This window comes from Oryza sativa, chromosome 1 (assembly GCF_034140825.1).
Source record: "Oryza sativa Japonica Group chromosome 1, ASM3414082v1".
Taxonomy (NCBI): Eukaryota; Viridiplantae; Streptophyta; class Magnoliopsida; order Poales; family Poaceae; genus Oryza; species Oryza sativa.
This window is the reverse complement of record NC_089035.1, coordinates 33,693,895-33,713,051: the sequence shown is the minus strand read 5'-3', so window position 1 is coordinate 33,713,051 and position 19,157 is coordinate 33,693,895. Positions and strand designations below refer to the sequence as shown.

At 42.4% G+C, this 19,157-nt stretch overlaps 3 protein-coding genes across 4 annotated transcripts; all 3 read right to left on the bottom strand.

Moving 5' to 3' along the window:
- Positions 1 to 2,691: 2,691 nt before the first annotated feature.
- LOC4327842 (disease resistance protein RGA2) lies at positions 2,692 to 9,164 on the bottom strand. Of its 2 annotated transcripts, XM_015755640.3 has the most exons (4): positions 7,620 to 7,861; positions 5,682 to 7,348; positions 3,427 to 5,567; positions 2,692 to 3,303 (listed from the first exon to the last, which is right to left on the bottom strand). In XM_015755640.3, exons 1-3 carry the CDS (start codon positions 7,717 to 7,719, stop codon positions 3,465 to 3,467), a joined length of 3,870 nt encoding a protein of 1,289 aa, XP_015611126.1. In that variant the 5' UTR covers positions 7,720 to 7,861; the 3' UTR covers positions 2,692 to 3,303; positions 3,427 to 3,464. The 2 variants fall into 2 exon arrangements, with proteins under 2 accessions (XP_015611126.1, XP_015611120.1); XM_015755634.3 differs by having other exon boundaries at positions 3,427 to 7,348; positions 7,620 to 9,164.
- A 1,988-nt stretch (positions 9,165 to 11,152) lies between these two features.
- LOC4327841 (putative disease resistance RPP13-like protein 1) lies at positions 11,153 to 15,603 on the bottom strand. Its single transcript, XM_026021559.2, is given in 3 exon segments — positions 11,153 to 11,338; positions 11,341 to 15,260; positions 15,493 to 15,603. Coding segments are annotated over 2 exon segments (3,765 nt in total). The 5' UTR covers positions 15,064 to 15,260; positions 15,493 to 15,603; the 3' UTR covers positions 11,153 to 11,296.
- Positions 15,604 to 17,026: 1,423 nt separating this feature from the next.
- On the bottom strand, positions 17,027 to 17,984 carry LOC4327840 (vacuolar protein sorting-associated protein 28 homolog 1). Its single transcript, XM_015755676.3, has one exon. It carries the CDS (start codon positions 17,819 to 17,821, stop codon positions 17,180 to 17,182), a length of 642 nt encoding a protein of 213 aa, XP_015611162.1. The 5' UTR covers positions 17,822 to 17,984; the 3' UTR covers positions 17,027 to 17,179.
- Between the last annotated feature and the right edge of the window lie 1,173 nt (positions 17,985 to 19,157).

Below are 19,157 nucleotides of genomic sequence, written 5' to 3'. Positions count from 1 at the left end.
ATCTGACAGTTTTTTCCTATCGTTTTTTTTTGCTTTTTTTTTACCAACGACAAAAACCATATTGTTCTCGCGCTTTTTTTTATTTTTTTTCTTGCGCGTATTTTTGGCTTTTTCTGACAGTTTTTCTAACGCTTTTTTTTTTCTTGTTTTTTCTTGAGCGTCTTTTGCTTTTTTTTTCTCGCACATTTTTTACTTTTTAACGGACGATTGAAACTTCTCTTTTAAATTAGTAGTTAGATTAGATTAGAGACGATGGAAACCGTAATTTTCTTGTGTGTTTTTTTTCAGACGATGGAAACCGTAATTTTCTTGCGCGTTTTTCTAACATTTTTTCTCGCGTTTTTTTGCTTTTTCTCTCGTGTGTTTTTTTTATTTTTTTTTTCTCAGGCGTTTTTTTGGAAACTGTTTTTTCTCTCACGTATTTTTTTTCTTTTTTAAGGACGACAGGAACTTATCTTTTTTAAGTAGTATGATTAGATTAGATTAGAGATAAATAGATATATACGGATGATGGAAACATATATAAATCTTATGTTGTTTTTGCCTTGTTTTTTCTTGCCCCTTATACCATATAATCGGACTTTTTTTCTATTTTTATTATATACAGATAACGGAAACTTCGCCGGGCTATAAAAAATTTCGCCGGGCTACAGATAACGAAAACGTTTTTAATTTTTTAAGTAGTCAGAGAATAGGGATTAGAGAAGAGATAGAGATAGAGATTACGTTGCATTGTATCAGACTTTTTTTTCGCCCTTCTTTGCCTTTTTTTTAGCACCCTTTTTTACGGGCCTTTTTTTACAGACTTGTTTTCTTCTCGTCAAATTGAATCAGACTTTATTTTGTTGTTTTATTTTTTCGCCCTTTTTTCTTTATTATGGACAACGGGAACGTTTTCAATTTTTTAATTAGTAGAGATAGAGAATTTTATATATACACATTTTTTACTGTATAACTCTGTATACGTATACATACAACTTTGTATAACAGAAAAAATTCACGTATATAAACTTTATACACATATAAAAAAACCTAAAAAAGAACCCAAAAAACCTGAAAAAAGAACCGGAAAAACCTTTAAAAACTTGAAAAAAAAGAAAAAACACCACGTGGCTCCCTCCCGGCACGACCCCCCTTTATAACCGAAAAAAATCACGTATATAAACTTTATACACATATAAAAAACCTAAAAAAATCCCAAAAAACCTGAAAAAAGAACCAAAAAACCTTTAAAAAACTTGAAAAAAAGAAAAAAAAAACGCCACGTGGCCCCGGCATCCTGTGGCTGCGCCACGCGAAGATGGAGTGCGTGACTAGCCGCTTATTAGCGGTTTCCCAATCTGGCACAGCAAGGATATGCTAGAACTGAGGAATGTAAAGGGTAAGCTCCGTTACCTGGGCATACCTAACGCTCCTACGTGGGGCGTATCCCAATATCTCCACCCGTTTCAAGTTATAAGATGTTTTGACTTTGATCAAAGTTAAATTGTATAAAGTTAGACTAAATTTATAGAGAAATAAAGTAATATTTACATTACCAAATTAGTTTTATTAAATTAATAATTAAATGTACTTTAATAATAAATTTATGTTGGGTGGAAAATATTACTATTTTTTTCTATAAATTTAGTTAAATTTGAAACAGTTTGACTTTGATCAAAGTCAAAAACATCTTATAATCTGAAACGGAGGGGGCAGTTGGTCACTAAGTAGGCTAGGCAAAGATGCAATCATGCATAGCTGGGCTGGAATGATCTCTGGGTTGAATTTATCGACGTCTAACACTCCATAGACAGCCGTTAGCCAAAGATGCAATCATGCAGAGTTATGCTTTCAGTTCGTGCATACCTGATGCTGTGTTTCCGTGTCAGTAACGTCTTTTTATTGATCTGGATCAGTGCTCAGTACATGTATGCATATTCAACCAGAGAGTCCAATATTCAGTTCTGTCGGATACTCGGATGCCCCTTTCTATTGATGAAAATTAAGAATCGATATATTGGGTTAAACTATTCTTAGTAAGTTTTTCTTATGTTCCCATAATTATATTGCGAACTAACAACTACTCCCTCCGTTTCACAATGTAAGTCATTCTAGCATTTTCCACATTCATATTGATGTTAATGAATCTAGAAACATCACTGTAAATGTGGGAAATGTTAGAATGACTTCCATTATGAAACGGAGGAAGTAGGTGACGCGCGAAGTCACGTGCTTCCACCGGTAGCAACGGACGGACATTCTGCTACTATTATCAAAATTAATCTGCTAACAAACGTTGGATAAACTTTTGGATACTCGTGGCACGCTTTTTAAACAGCTAAACGGTTCGTTTCGTGTGAAAACTTTCTATATGAAAGTTGTTCTAAAATATCATATTAATCTATTTTTCAAGTTTGTAATGATTAAAGCTTAATTACTCACACGTTATTACCACCTCGTTTTGTGTGAAACATTTAATTTTTATCTTTATTTTTATCTTCAGGAGATTCAAACACCACCTATATCTTACTCAACCGGGAGGATAGAGAGAGAACTAAGTCAAACAATCCAAGCGCCAGAGTGCAACAGAAACAATGGGGACTGATCAAATTTTGTCAGACTGCCGGGCAGCTCAACAAGGAGTCAAGGACACATTCGAAGTGAGGTGAGAACTATCAAGAACTATCGTGCGATAAAAGCATCAGAAACTTACACAAATAATCGATATCCATACAAACTTTATGCAAACTACATAGACAAACATTTGAAGCAAACTGTATATTTGTGTGAAGTGTAAAATCCAAGTACTGGAATAGTATATCACATCACATAATAAAATACTGTTGAGTTATGATCCAAATTCATTTGCACTTAATAAAGGCCAGCTTCTGCCGTAGTGGAGCGGAGGCCCGTCGCCGGGAGGCTTGGGCCGGATCGTCATTCCTTCTAGGGTTCCACCATATATATACCTCTTGTAAGCCGACGTGCGGCGTTGTAACCTCACCCCAGATATAGTAAAGATATTTTGCTGGCTGACGCCCGTGGTTTTTTCTCTCCTGTTTTGGTAGGGTTTTCCACGTTAAAATCTCGTATATTTTATGATTGATCTATTGTTTTTTATGGTTTGGTTGCCTATCGTATCCTAACAAATACAAGATAGTTGAGTCTTCAAGAGACACAGAGATTTTCTTAAACCAACAAGACTCCATTTAAGCAACAGGACACGATCATGGGCCGTCAGTGGCAGAGAAACCGAATAAAAGGAGGCGGCGAGTCGGTGGATGGCAGCAGGGAAACGTATATGTGCCAATCTTGGGGTGTCTGTTCAAAATAAATAAACAAGGAAACATTGAAGTAAATAATGTGTTTGCATGATCATGGGTTAACGAAATAAATAATACAGAAAAGAAAATACTTCTGACAATGCATTGATGTAACCTTCACCTTTCCGTTTCTCTCTAGTTGTGATTCTGAAGCACAATTCATCTGAATTCCTTCCAGCGGATATGCGCAATCTTTGGCCAGCTTTCTCCTTCAGGTGCTCTGCAGCTCTCCTTCAAGAGCTCACAACCCCATATACATATATGCTGGAGGGAGGACGGCAGATCTGGTATAGATGATATGTTGGGGCAATCATAGATATCGAGTTTCGTTAGACTGGATAGGCACTTCATATTTCCTGGTGGTGACCTCATTTCACAATTACATAACCTCAGGCACTTGACGGATGTGAAGTTTGCAGATTCTTCGAATGAAACGGATGGCTCCTTGCAGCTTTCAAGAGAGAGAAACTCTGGAACAACGAAACCTTCAGCAGAGAGCATGTGGTTGAGCATAACAGAACTGCTAATATAGAGCGAACGCTGGACGCGAAACTGTGAGATGCTCTCGGTAGTAAGCTTTGGAACATCTATCAAATGCACGTGGTGAAGCTGCAGGGAAGACAAACCTTCCAGCGTGCATAAATCTGGAAAATGATATAGTGAGAATGATTCGAGGGAGGTAAGATCACCAACATGCAAGGACGACGAGCTTCTGCACCCAGATAAGAGAATATCATCCAGATGTGGCCAGTCACCACAGAAGAAGTCAGCTGAAAGCACACAGTTGTATACACATAGCTTCTCAAGGGACATTTGCATAAATTCTGCGCCACGTGCCAACTGTAAAGAAGGACAGGAAAATAATCTTATTTCTGAAAGAGAGGTAGCAGATCGCAAGCCCCCGAACGATCTGAGACACCAGCAGGAACGAATGACCAAGTATCTAAGATTCCCCAAATGTTGGAGGACCTCTTCCGGTGGAAGCGTAGTTAAAGTCATAATTTCGGTTAAGAACAAATTTCTAAGCGAAGTCAGTCCACCAAGGCAAATAGCTAAAGCACCATCTGTAATACTACAGGAGAAAAGATTGAGTTCGCATAGTCCTGATGGTGGAACAAACGGCAACCCAACCTTCCTTGAATAAATGAATCTCATCCTCTCCTCATGGCAACAGAGCCATACTTTGATGATATCTTCTTTAACCAAGGCTTCATCTCTCTCTATTTTTAGAGCGCTTTCAATGGTTTGAAGATTTCCTGAAATATCAGTATCCATCAATTCTGTCAGCTTCTTCATGGATGAGTGTTCGGACAACAATGTTCTCCTAATATCTGAATCGGAATCTGCTTCCCAAATCAAAACAAGTTGTGTTTCCAGGTTGCTTGCCCTCGTGATGCTCTCCCTATAATCATGGTGTTCTAGTTCATCGTTATTAGTAGTAAACACAAGCAGTGGGCACCCCACAATTGATAGGCTTGTGAGACCTTCTGGAAGAAAAGATAGTGTCTTCATATTCGGGACATTCTCAAGGGTAAGTGTCAGGCAGTGCCTAAAGATCTCGGTATTGGGTGGTAGGCTTCCTATCCCACAGCAATTAGCAAGCGTAAAAGACTCTAGATTCTCAAAATAGGAGCCATCAAGTAACCAGCTTGGGTACATGGCGGATTTGTAACCTTCAATTGTAAGGTCCTCCAATTGAGATGGCGGCCTCAGGCCTTCTAGAATCTCCAAATGTGAAACATCCATGCCATACACATCATTCCAGGAGAGATGCAAACCTCTAAGATGAGTTTTCTGATGCAGCTTCGACTCTGAGGCTTCATCCTTTCCACTAACATTTTCAAGATTCATCACACGCAAATTACCACCGAGCTCATTCATGTTCCCCAGTTGATGCAACTCATATCCCTTCTTCTTTTGCACGAAAAATCCATCAATATGTTGCAGCAAAGTTAGCTTGCCTATGTAAGGAATTTGAGGCAGAGCAGCATTTATCAATTCATCTATTCTGTCCTCAAATGCTTCAAGACGTCGTAACTTACTTAAATTGCACAGCTTGTCAGGCAAACACTTCACCTTTTTGTTTAACTGAAGTAACTGTAACTGGTAAAGAGTACATAATGATCTTGGCAATTCAGAAATCAATGTTTTGATGATATTCAAATACCGAAGGTGCTTCAGCTCACCAATACATTCAGGCAACCGGCTACTGTTGTAAAATGACAAATATAGTACACGTAACCTCTTCAGATTCTTCAGTACCTGATTGAAAACATCATCTCCATTATCCATGAGTGGGTCAATGCAGATAACTGTGCGTAAATAACGAAGCTTGCAGATACTTTGCTTATGGAATTTCATACTCTCAACACGTACAGATAGATGTCGAACAGTGGTTGGTATCTCTTTCACCCCATCATCTTCTAATCTGAAGCAGTCTTCTTTAGTCAGTGACTCTGCCAAATCATGAAGCAGATCATGCATAATGTACCATGTACCCATATATCTTTCAGAAACTGGTTGAAAGAAAGACCCAGACACCATCTCATTGAAGTAATCCCTACCAACATCTTCAATTCTCTTGTCCCCGGGGCTGTGTGAATCAATTAATCCCTCTGCTACCCAAAGGTCAACCATCTCTTTGATTTTATACTTATGACCTTTTGGAAATAAGCTGCAGTAGAGAAAACACCTCTGCAAACGTGAATCTAACTTATTATAACTCCACAATAGAGCTTTCATGGGCTCGCTTAAATTTTCAATATTCAGAGCACTTTTCCATAAGTTGATATCCTTATTCCTGCTCAACTGGGAACCCACGGTACTAGCTGCCAAAGGAGAATGTCCAAGCCTATTAACAATCTTCTCTGCAATCTTCTCTAGTCTTCCACGCAGCTGTGGATTTTTTATTTCTGTTCCAGAGAACGCATGGTGTTTGAAGAGAGCCAAGAACTCAGTGTCTTCCATGTTTTCCAAACGAACGACATCCTTGCAGCGAAGTGCTGCTGGAAGTACATCTTGTCTGGAAGTCACCAGAACTCTGCTCCCTTCTTTCTGAGAAACTAGAGGATCAAGCAGCTGGTCCCATTCTGTTTCATTGTTGAATTCATCAAACCAGACATCATCCAACACAAGCAGGAATTTCTCTGATTTTTGAAGTATGTCCCTCAATTTGCACTGGAGGGTGTCAAGATTGTCCACACGTGGGCACTGTCCATTTTCTGCGGACTCGATAATCTCCCGTGTATGACGATGGACATCAAGTTTGCGTGAGATGCAGACCCACATCCTGACATCAAAATGTTCTTGCACCGTCTTGTCATTGTAAACATATTGTGCCAATGTGGATTTTCCTGCTCCTCCATGTGCAATAATGGCCAAACCAGAGTAGCCGACTGAGCTAGAAACAGTAGCCATTGGCTTAGTAAGAAGATGTATTATGCGATCACGATCCTTGTCACGACCAAATACTCTTGGCGGCAACAGCGATGTCACTACAGGGACAATGGTTGTTGGGACACTGGGACCTTCAAGACTATTACCAGCAGGTATGTGAATCAGCTCACGGAACTCCTTGGCTTTCTCCAGGATGGTCTTCAGTTCATTCAGCTGGCAAAGTATCTTTCTGTCCTCTGGCCACAGATTGGACATCCTACTGGACACAGCATGCATAGGCTGCTCCAGAATATTGCTGATGGAAGAGCCATGCACCTGGGTGGAATCTTTCGCTAGAGAATCCTTGTTTTTTGCTTTGCACTTAAGGATGTTGTACTCATGCTCGTCCAGCAGGTCCTCAGCATTGTAGAAGGCTTGTTTGAGCTCCTGGAGCCATCTGTCCAGCTTGACTCTGTGGTTTCCTTTCTCAGCTGCTTCGATCACCAGCTCGAACTGTGGTATGATGGTGGTCTCCAGTTCATGGAGCTCATGTGTCATGTCCACGCCAAGGTACGTCGAAGCGTTGATGAGGAGCTTCACACAGATTGGTGTTGCTGCCAAACATAAGCCTGCCAACACCACCTCCGCCATGAACAACACTGGTGCAGCTGTGAACAAGTGAATTAATAGAAGCAGGGCATAAGAACAGATGGGGATGTAGAGATTTTTCTTCTGAGAGGAAGATAACAGAAAAACTTCCGAAACATTTTTTTTGTCCTTTTTTTTGTGTGTGTGTGTGTGTGACTGGTTATGGAAATGTTTGGAGTGGGAAATAGAGGAAAAAGGAATCAATACATGATGGCACCAAACGATAGAGAACTTAAGCAGAGACAAGAGAGCGTGAAGGAATGGAATACTAAGAGAGGAGTGTAAGGTTACCAAAGCCAGATGCGTTTGTATTGCAGAGCAGGTGTGAGAGGAAGATCTCTACCAATTGCCGCAGATAAGAATGCTTGGGCACAATGAAAGAAAAACACATATGCAAATCAGTGTGTTATTTTGGATAGACAGAGACAAGTGGGACGTTGTTAAATGTTAGTGGCAAATTGATATTTTTCTAATATTCAGATGAGCTGGACCTCATTAAAAGGACTACTAAGATATTCTAGCCGGACCATGATCTGGTCCTCATTATTTTGTTGTTTTTCATTATAGTCTATGGCCCTCACTATCAAATTAAACAAGTCGGAAATAGCATAGTAAGAAACCAAATACAGTAAAATCTATTGAAACAAGAATAGTTTAAATACTAGCATATTTTGTGTGCGTGTGTGTGTGTAACTTACTGCAACATGGGCAAAATCTCCCCGCAAAAAAAAAAAAAAAAAACATGGGCAAAATCTGCAGGCATGAGGCTGACAAATGTATACACGGTATATTTTATAGAACTATTATGCGATAAAGCATCACCGAAAGACTTGCATACACTATATTGAAACATCATAGTTCATGGTGAACTTTTGCATCAAAATAAGAACAGTGATTTCAAGGTGCCTTAGAAAATCTCTTTGAAGTTCCCTCGACAGGATAAGGATATGAAATGATTAACCACTACGCTAATAGTGGATGCAATCCTAATTTACAGTAATAAACCAATAATTGGATTGGTGGTACACCAGACTCATCAAACAAATAAAATGAAATCGATGTCATGTCATCTTCTCTTAACATCTTTCCAAATATTAAAGCTAGCACCGAGAGAGAAAAAAATGACCGCATACAACCTTTGGTCAGTCAAGAAAGTGTATAAAATTTGCACATAAGCAACATGACACGCACTAGTGGGCTTTTCTAAATGACGTCCTTGCCATTATCTGTGCGTGTGTATTCCCTGACACTAATAGCAGTGGCAGGGAGGTGACTAGGTGAGTAGAACCAGTATACACACGTCCACTTTCTACGCAATAGATAAAAAGCCAAATTTCAAGACCAGACGCATGAACACTTCGCCCAATAATTCAAACCCACAACCAGTGATGATTGATTTGCAACTAAAAGACACAAGCTAGAGGAGATGGACCTGCCAGATGCCGCCAGCCACCTTGAGCTTGAAGCAGTGAAACGGCAGAGTCCCGTGCCACCACCCCAGGTTATCTCCTGAAGAAATCGTACCTCTACCAGGTTCCAAGCCCTTTCGGACAGCCTGCCGCACTGGAGCCTCTTCTCCGCTGCTTCAATTCCCAGGTCGCTTGGTAAAAAAAACCTTCCGGCATACCTCAAATGCGCCATGACTCCATGGAGCGTCATCTGCCTGGGTAGGAGTTTGAGCCCGCAGACCTTCTCCGTTCTCCCCTATTCTCCCCCTCGGTCCCCGAACGGCGGAGATCCCGGATTCCCGGTGGCTCGTCGCACCGCGAGGCAATGGCCCGAGAACGGGGGGAAATCTAGGCCATCTAGCGGTGGAGGAAGGAAGGAAGGATTGCCGGCTTGCGGGTTGCGGCAGGGCAGGCGCCGAAGCCGCGAGTGTGTGCGAGGCGGCCGGGCCGGATGCCCAGACCAAGGCCCACTTCTGTTTAGAGGTCTCGTAGTTGTGTGTGTCCATCCTGTTGGGCTTTCGGCCGTTTGTTGGGTCACGAGGGGAGGCAACCTGGCACACCAGATCCCCTTCTTAATAAATGGGGGCCCTCATTCGGACGGGATGATCTGGTATCAGATCCTAATACCACTCATGTATCATATCTTGATAGGGGTGATATCACGTGATTCTATCAAGTATCACGTGATATAGGGGTGAAAACGGTCACGAAAATTACCGATCGATCGGGCGATGTTTCCGTTTAAGGGGTACCGTTTCCGACCGTACCGTTTTTGACTATTTTTAAATTTTGCTTTTTCTAATTTCTTTCCGCATCGTATTAATGTCGATACTGAGTAGTTTAAATGATAAATATGGTTAATTACTGGCCGATCGAGCATCGTTTCTGAAGAGATGCTATCGATTCCGACCGTTTTCGATCATTTTCACCCCTAATTTGGTGATAATTGTGAGGTGTCAGATGATACCTATAGATATTGACCGATACCCATTGATACCATCTGATACTCGTTAATACTAAAGTGATAACTACCAGATAACATGTGATTCCTACTAAATATCAGGAGTCATGTACCGATACGTCTTCATCTGTGGTCGTGCCCTCATTGCTCGTCGCCAGTGGCCGCGTCCTCCGCCATCCATGTCCCACTCCACGTCGGAGCTTGTTGCCGGCGGCTGCATCCTCTGCCGTTCACACCCCACGCCACACCAGGAGCTCATTGCCGATGGTCATGTCCTCCGTCATCCACGCTCCACACCGGAGCTCGTCGCCGGCGACCGCGTCCTTTGTCGTCCATACTCCACGCCACGCCAAGATATTGTCGCCGACAATCGTGTCCTTTGCCGTCCATGCCCCACGCCACCCCGAAGCTTGTCGCCGGCGGCCGCATCCTCCGCTGTTCATGCCCTACACCACACTGGAGCTCATCGCTAGGTGGCCACGCCGGAGCTCGTCGCCAGCGGCCGCGTCTTACACCATCCACGCCCCATGCAACACCAGAGATCGTCACCGACCAATTTGCTATAGCACTACGCGTGCTCTTGTGGGTAAGAGAGAGCGGAGGTAAAATGGATAATGTAAAAGGAGAGAGAATCGGTGGATTAGTATCGGTTGGTCCCTGGCCTATGCCGTGATGTTTTCATCACGGTTAGGACAGGATCCCATCTACTAGCATTCCCTTTATCTCATCTATTATAAAAATTGAAGATGTTTTTACTGGTACTCTGGTACGTTATCCATGTATGAGTCGGTTTTTAAGTTTGTTCGCTTTTGAAAATATGTATCAATATTTGAATAGGAATTTAAGTTCATTCGCTTATGGAAATACAAAACGAAACGTGTAAGAAATCTCTTTGAAAAACTCGCATGCTAATTTTAGATGATCGAACTCCTAATTACAGCTCAAGATTTTATAGAAAAATATATATCCAAGCGAATTTTCACGATGAATTTCACCTTATCTAAACCGTATAACAATAATAAAATTAAAATAGTCTTCACCCGCTACAACGCACCGGCATTTTTTCCAGTTAAGATAACAGGAAAAACAACTTGTCACAACATCGGGGAAATGCACATTGTATAATTGTATCGAGCATGAAATGAGGTACTTAAATGAATGAAGTGAAATCATCTAAAAAGTTGAGATGGAACCTTCAATTTTCCGTTCCGGTGCAGTTGTGATTCTTTTATTGGGAATGCGTATGAACAGTGCACACCATTAATTCGTATTAAGATTTCATAGGAGAGTTTACAGAACACCAAGAGGCTGGAACAGACACAAAGCAATATCTCCCAAAGTATGGAAAACGACCTACGACGAAAAGAGACTGCTTGGTAGTACTAACTCTACAATTGGCCGGCCGGCCAAGCTCCATTGCTTTGCTTCTTCTGCAATTTTAGCGAATAGCCGCGGCCAGGATTTGGCACCACAATCAAAGACCCGGTTTTTCCTCTCCTTCAGACTAACCAAGCAACCAACGCAACCACTGTTGTGTAGTTGTGATTCTGATGCACAATTCATCTGAATTCCTTCCAGCGGATATGGGCAATCTTAAAATCTTTGGCCAGCTTTCTCCATCAGGTGCTCGGCAGCTCTCCTCCAAGAGTTTGCAATTCCATATGCATATATGCTGGAGGGAAGACGGTAGATCTGGTAGAGATGATATGTTGGGGCAATCATAGATATCGAGTTTCTTTAGACTGGATAGGCACTTCATATTTCCTTGTAGTGATCTCATTTCACACTTAGATAATCTCAGCCACTCGACAGATGTGAAAATTGCAGATTCTTCAAATGAAATGGATGGGTCCTTGCACCTTTCAAGAGAGAGATATGCTGGAAGTACGAAAGCTTCAGCAGATAGCATGTAGTTGAGAATCAGAGAACTGCTAATATGGAGTGAATGCTGGACACGGAACTGTGAGATACACTTGGCAGTAAGCTTCGGAACATTTATCAAATGCACCTGGTGAAGTCGAGGGGATGACGAGACTTCCAGCACGCACAAATCTGGCAAGTGATATAGTGCGAATAATTCAAGGGAGGTTAGGCCACCAACATGCAAGGACGCAGAGCTTCTGCACTGGCATAAGAGAATTTCCCTCATCTGCGGCCAATCACCACAGAAGAAGTCGGCTCCAACAACGCACCTGTATATACATAGTCTCCTAAGGGACAATGGTATAAACTCTGCGCCACATGCCAACTCTAAAGAAGGGCAGGAAAACAATCTCATTTCTTTAATAGAGACAGCTCGCAAGCCCCCCAACGATCTGATACACCAACAGGAACGAATGGCCAAGAAATTGAGATTGGCCAGATGTTGGAGGACCTCTTCCGATGGAAGCGTAGTTAAAGTCATAATGTTTGTTAAGCTCAATTCTCTAAGTGAAGTGAGGCCACCAATGCAAAGAGCTAAAGCTCCATCTGTAATACTGCATGAAGAAAGATAGAGTTCGCAAAGTCCTGATGGTGGAACCAACGGCAGCCCACTCTTCGCTGAATAAATGAATCTCATCCTCTCCTTGTGGCAACACAACCATGCTTCAATGGTGTCTTCTTTCACCAATGCTTCATCTCTCTCTTTTTCTAAATTGCTTTTAATGGTTTGAAGATTTTCCGATATATCCGCACACATCAATGTTGCCAACTGCTTCATAGATGAATGTTCTGACAACAGTGCGCTCCTAGTGTCTGAACCAGAACCTGCCTCCGCGATTAAAACATGTTTTGCCAGGTGATCCGTCCTCATAGAACTCTCACTATGATCATGATGTTCCAGCTCATTGTTAGTACTAAACAGAAGCAGTGGGCACCTGTCAATTGATAGGCTTGTGAGACCTTCTGGAAGAAAAGATAATGTCTTCACATTTGGGACATCCCAAAGGGTTAGTGCCATGCAGCGCCCAAAGAGCTCCGTATTGGAAGGTAGGCTTCCGAGCTCACTGCAATTAACAAGCCTAAAAGATTCTAGATTTTCAAAATAGGAGCCATCAAGTAACCAGCTTGGATACATGGCGGATTTGTAACCTTCGATTGTAAGGCGCTCCAATTGAGGTGGCGGCATCAGGCCTTCTAGAATCTCGAAATGTGAAACACCTTCTATATCCATGTCACCCATATGTTTCCAGGAAAGATGCAGGCCTTTAAGTCGAGTTTTCTGATGCAGCTTCGCCTCTAAGGCTTCATTTTTCCCATAGACATTCTCAAGATTTCTGACTCTCAAATTGCCACCAAGCTCATTCATGTCCCTCATTTGTCGTAACTCGTATCCCTTCTGCTTTTGCACGTAAAAGTCATTCATATGTTGGAGCGAACTTAGCTTGCCAATGTCAGGAATTTGAGGCAAATCTGCTTTGATCAATATATCTATTCTATTGTCGTATGCTTCAAGGTGCCGTAACTTGCTTAAATTGCAGAGTCTGTGGGGCAAGCTCTTAACTTTATTGTTTAACTGAAGTAGCTGTAAGTGGTACAGAGTACACAATGATCTTGGTAGTTCAGAAATAAACGTTTTGATGATATTCAAATACCGAAGGTGATTGAGCTCTGCAATGGATTCAGGCAAATTGGTAGTGTTGTAAAATGACAAATATAGTACACGCAACTTCTTCAGTTTCCGCACTACCTCATTGAAAATATCGGTTCCATCATCCGTGAGTGGGTCAATACAGATAACAGTGCGCAAATGATGTAGCTTGCAGATACTTTGCTTATGCAGTGTCATACTCTGAACACAGACAGACAGATGCCGAACAGTGGATGGCATTTCTTTCACCTTATCATCGTCTAACCTGAAGCAATCTTCTTTAGATAGTGCCTCTGCCAAATCATGGAGGAGATCGTGCATAATATACCGTGTACCCACATATGTTTTAGAAACTGGTTGAAAGAAAGATCCAGACACCATCTCATTGAAATAATCTCTGCCAATATCTTCCATTCTGTTATTCTGGTAGCATGAATCAACTAATCCCTCCGCCACCCAAAGGTGAACCAACTCATCAATTTCATACTGGTGACCTTTTGGAAATAAGCTGCAATACAGAAAGCACCTCTGAAGACGTGGATCTAACTTCTCATAACTCCACAATAGAGCTTTTCTAGTCTCGCTTAAGTTGCCATTCTTTAAAGCAGCTCTCCATGTAGCTATATCCTTTTTCCTGCTCAACTGAGAACCGACAGCTTTTGCTGCCAACGGTGATTGTCCAAGCCTTCTGGAGATCTTCTTGGCAATCTCTAGCTTCTCGCGCAGCCAAGGATCACTGGTTTCAGCTCCAGAAAAGGCATGGCTTTTGAAGATTGTCAAGAAATCAGTATCTTTCAAGCTTTCCAGAGGAAAAATTTTCTTGCAGTCAAGAACAGCTGGAAGTGCATTCCGGCGGGACGTTACTAGAATTTTGCTTCCCCTCTGCAGAGAAGCTATAGGAGCTAACAGTTGCTCCCAGTCCCACTCTGTCTCACTTTTGGATTCGTCAAACCAAACATCATCCAACACTAGCAGGAACTTCTCTGATTCTTGCAATATGTCCCTTAATTTGCACTGAAGGGTATCGAGATTGCCAATACGTGGGCACTCGCCCTTTCCAGCGGACTCAATGATCTCTTGCGTGTGACGATGCACATCAAGTTTGCGCGAGATGCAGACCCAAATCCTGGCATCAAAATACTGAGCCACCCTTTCATCATTGTAGACATGCTGAGCTAGTGTAGTTTTTCCCATACCACCAACTCCAACAATTGCCAGAGATGAGTACCACCTAGCCATGCTACCTCCGGCATTCACAGGCTTACAGAGAATATCAATTATACGATCACGATCCTCGTCGCGACCAACAACATTTGATGAGGAAAAGGAAGTGGTGGTGTTAGGCCTGATGGGTGCTGTGACCATAAGTTCTGTCGAATTGCCAGCTTGTATGCCAAGCTGATCGTGAAAAGCCTTAGCTTCCACCAAGATTTCCTTCAGTTCTTCGAGCTTGCTGATTAGCTTCCTGTTCTTAGGGCGCAAATTGGACATCTTGTTGGATGCAGCATGCAGAGGCTTTGGAACGGAATTAGAGGAGGCAACCATCAACGATGCTTGTGCGCCTTTCTCTGCTACACGCTTGAGGATGTCATACTCGAGCTCATCCAGCACATCTTCAGTGTCATAGAAAGCTGCTTTCAGTTTGCGCAGCCACCTTTCGATCTTGCCCTTATGGGGACTCTTCTCGGCTGCTTCGATCACCAGCTGAAACTGTGGCAGGATGGTGGCCTCCAGTTCTTGGAGCTCACACACCATGTCCTTGCCAAGGTAGGTTGAGGCGCGGTTGATGAACTTGGTGATGATCGGTGATACCACCCATCCTAAGGCAGCCAGCGCTGCTGCCTCCGCCAAGGAACCGTAACAGATGTTCCCTTGGTTTAATAGTCTCGTGGCTGCTGCTTCTCAGAGTGGAAAGAGCAGCACATGACCAAAGGACTTTCTGGACTTCAGGCCTATAATCAAAGAAGCAAAAGTGAGAGATGAGAACCTGGGAGTTATCAGAGCCAAGGATGAAGATTAGTGCTCTCAAATATTCATATGAATGAGAAAACAATAGGAAATAGGAACAACCAAACCTTTGGGGTAGATGATAGACTAACAGTGAACAATCAACACTTTATTTAAGAAACACGAGGGTTGCAAATATAAAAGATGAGCAGACTTAGGTTTATATGGATAACTCACATGGGACTGCCTTGCAGGAGAGTGGAATGGAGAGGATTGCGCTCAAGTCAAAAGAGCTGGAGGGAGAGGAAGAGTGATATTGCAAGATAGTAGATGACTCAAATGTTCGGGAATGAAGTATATATTCTGCACTGGGGGATAATAAACAAAAAGTACATGATGGCGAGTTGCCTTCTCTTTTTATACAGCTTGGGTCATGCCCAATTTACAACAATTGCATAATGAGACCGAGTCAAATTAGAGAATCAAACTGTTGAGTACCACAAATGCGTTCATGTCCTTTAAATTTCAAAGAAAGTACTGGTGCAGCCATGCTTTCAACCCCTTATTAGCAAAAATAAAGAACAAAGCCATTTACTCGTAGAGCACTGCAGATCATTTGAACAACATCTACTACTACAGAAAACTTGTTCCATAAGCAATTATCTAAATTTATATAGCTCCAGAAAACATACCAAATTGGATAAAGTCCTAACTCCTATCAGTCATTAAGATATCCTTTAGTAAGATTAAATTCTGGACAACAAATTAGATTGGTATTTGGAGATATTTTGTAAAGCTTTACAGATATATTACCTGAACCATATGCCATATTGTACAGTTACAGACTTATAGTTAAGGCGACTTTTTCTTTTACCTTTTGTGATATCAACAAACCAACAGAAGTTACACCTGTAATGGAGATAGACTGATACAAGTGTCTATAAAAGATAGTAATATGTTAATACTAAATATCCTCATTTGTACTTATCCATTGCAGCAGTTAAATGTTAATGGTAAAAAACCCAATTCATACTTATTCAATAAGTTGTAGTGGTTAGTACATCAAACTCAATACACGTCTGACATTTGACATGTTGATTAGGCTAGGTCAGCAACTTGAAATGCAGAGTGATCTGCTACCTCCTTTTATTTCTCCTTTTTCTCTTTTCACCTCTGAAAGCTATACTGAGAAGAGAAAATATTGGGGACAACCTTTAGTTAATCTGAATACAAAATTGCAAGTGGAAAATATTGTTTCAATAAAATTGGGCTCACCTATCTCATGTAAAGTTAAGTTATTCTCTGCCTTCTGATGCAGGTGACAACTAAGCAGCAAAAGTTGCTTAGTGAAGACCAGTAAAAAAACTGAAACATGTAATGGCTGTAAACAAAGGATATATCCATTACCAAAATAATATTGCAGATTGCAATCTAACTGTATATTAGTAGGTAGGAAAACCAGCACTTCGTGTATTATAACCACTATATGTTCCAAAGAGCCCATTGGAGCTATTGCTCAAAACAGTTTGTGTTATTTCCTATTATTGCTAGCTGCCAGAAATTTTTTATGAAACCCAATAGATGAACCAGGCACCAGCTTGGTACAAGATGAAAACTTTGCGATGCAATAGCTACAAAAGGCAAGAACGTAAGCATGAGCGCAATCATTCAGATAATTCGTATAAGGATCAGGTAATCTCACGAAGTGAGAATCCGGAACGGTACAATATATATAACCAATAGGCCACAGAACTCATTATAACAGCATGTGTTACCACAAAATTGGCACTATTATTGACAAATAATATAGCACAATTCAAGTTACACATACCTATAAGGCTATAACACTGCAGCGGTGATCCATAGAAAAACACATGAGAAAAATAAAAAGAAGAAACCAACTCAGAACCAGGATGAGGCTTGCTCATAGGCCGGTGCTGGGCAGTGATGCCATGAACGCACTGTACGCCGAATCCAGATCGAAGTTGAGCTGCCTTGCCTGTTGCTCGGTGAGCTCATCCCCGGCCCCCATCTTATTTAGCTTGGCGAGCCACTCGCTCACCTTGACCTTCCCTTCGAAGTCCGGCGGCAGGACGGGGCCCAGCTTCCCCATGGAGGTCGAGAGGTCGTGGAGCAAGGGGCGGACCTGGTCGTTGGCGAGCATGTTGAGCTTGACGGCATCCATGGCGGTAATAAAGCTCTGGACGCACTGGGCGATGGCGGCCGCGGACGCCGCGGAGGAGGCCGGCGCGGACGAGGACGCCGCGGCGCGGAGCTCGACGGTGGCGGGGACGCCGGACTGAACGAGGCGGTTGAGGGCGGCGGGGCAGTCGAGGCGGTAGGCCTCGACGAACCGGGGGATGGTGACGACGCCGGCGAGCGAGGAGGAGAGGGAGTTGAACTGGGAGATGAGCTTGAGGCACTCGGCCTCGTAGTCGGCGGCGGAGACGAGGTCGCGGACGTAGGCGCGCTCCAGCTTCTCCGTCGCCTTGATGATGGCGTACAGGTCGGCGAGGCTCTCCAGGAGCTCCCGCTCCCGCTTGTCGTTCCACAGCTTCACCTCCATCTCCGCCGCCGGCGAGGGGGTCCCCTAGCCTCCCTTCCCTCCCTCTCCCTCTCCGGCGAGCGAATCGCGGTGGGGGCTAGGGTTCCGCCGCGTCGCGCGAGATTGGGGAAAGAGGAGGAGGAGAGGGATCGCGATGGGGGAGTTTAGGAGGTCGAAGAATTGCGAGGGGCTTCGTGTAAAAGTGAAGCGATCTGTGTAAGACTGTGTTAAGCCCAACGCGTTTGTTTTGCCTTTCTTCCAAAGTTATTACTCGACCTCTCGACGAGAACCAAACGCAACTACGAATTGCACGGCAGCTTCTGTCGTTCGTTTCTTCCACTGCAGTTTTTGCGTCCTCTCAATAGAAACAGGCTTTGCGGTTAAGCTCAGCTGTTCCACCGCACCTAAGACGAGCTAAATCATTAATGTATAATTTAAGAGCTTGTTCACTTTGTTACCATTTTTAACTTTACCTTTTTTTTAAGTTATAAAAAAAAGTAGCTGCATTTAGTTTGTTGCCAAATTTTAGTAAGTACATATGAAATCTTGCGAAAATTTGACAAATTTACCAAAATTTTGGTAACCTTATCGAAATTTGGCAATGCCAAAACTTGTTAAGGTTGAAAATAGTAGCACAGTAAACATGCCCTAAATATTAATACTCCCTCCTCCCTCCGTCCCAAAATATAGAAAGTTTTGGTTCGGATTCATCATACTGTGAATATTAACTACCGTAAAGTGTATTTATTTATTTAATAGAACTTGAAAAGGAACTTAAAGAAAACTAACCGTTTAGAAAACGTGCTCACATAGAACAATGAAGTAGTCAATCCAAAAAGGTAAGTCAATGGGGCCTTAAGTTTTTCTCCAATCTGACTATTACCTCATTTCTCGTGAGTATGTTTACTGAATTGTTATTGTTATGTGACTCGAAAATAGGAGGCAAACGAAAAGGAGTAAGGGGATTATTGTAACTTTTAAAAACTATAAAATTAAAAAAACTAAATTGTATATTGGGCCATATTTTTTTTACCACTATTGTACTTTGGACCGGGGGTAAGCTGACATTTTCAAGTTGGGCTAGGAAAAAATACCAAATATTTCACCATGGGCATGCTATTCTACCTCCAACTTTCCCTCTCTCCTTCCTCACGCTAGGAACCACCATGAGCAGGTCGAGTAACGCTCAACCGCCACTGCCACAACGCTCACGTCGGAGCTCGCCGGCATCGCTCTTGAGTGGCATCTCAATATCTCCCCCACACATATTTGCACTTGAGCTTAGAAAGAAAGCACAAAAAAAAATCTCCATTGACCTTGGCCATTGCAGGGATAAAGATGGAACTTGAGCTCAAGC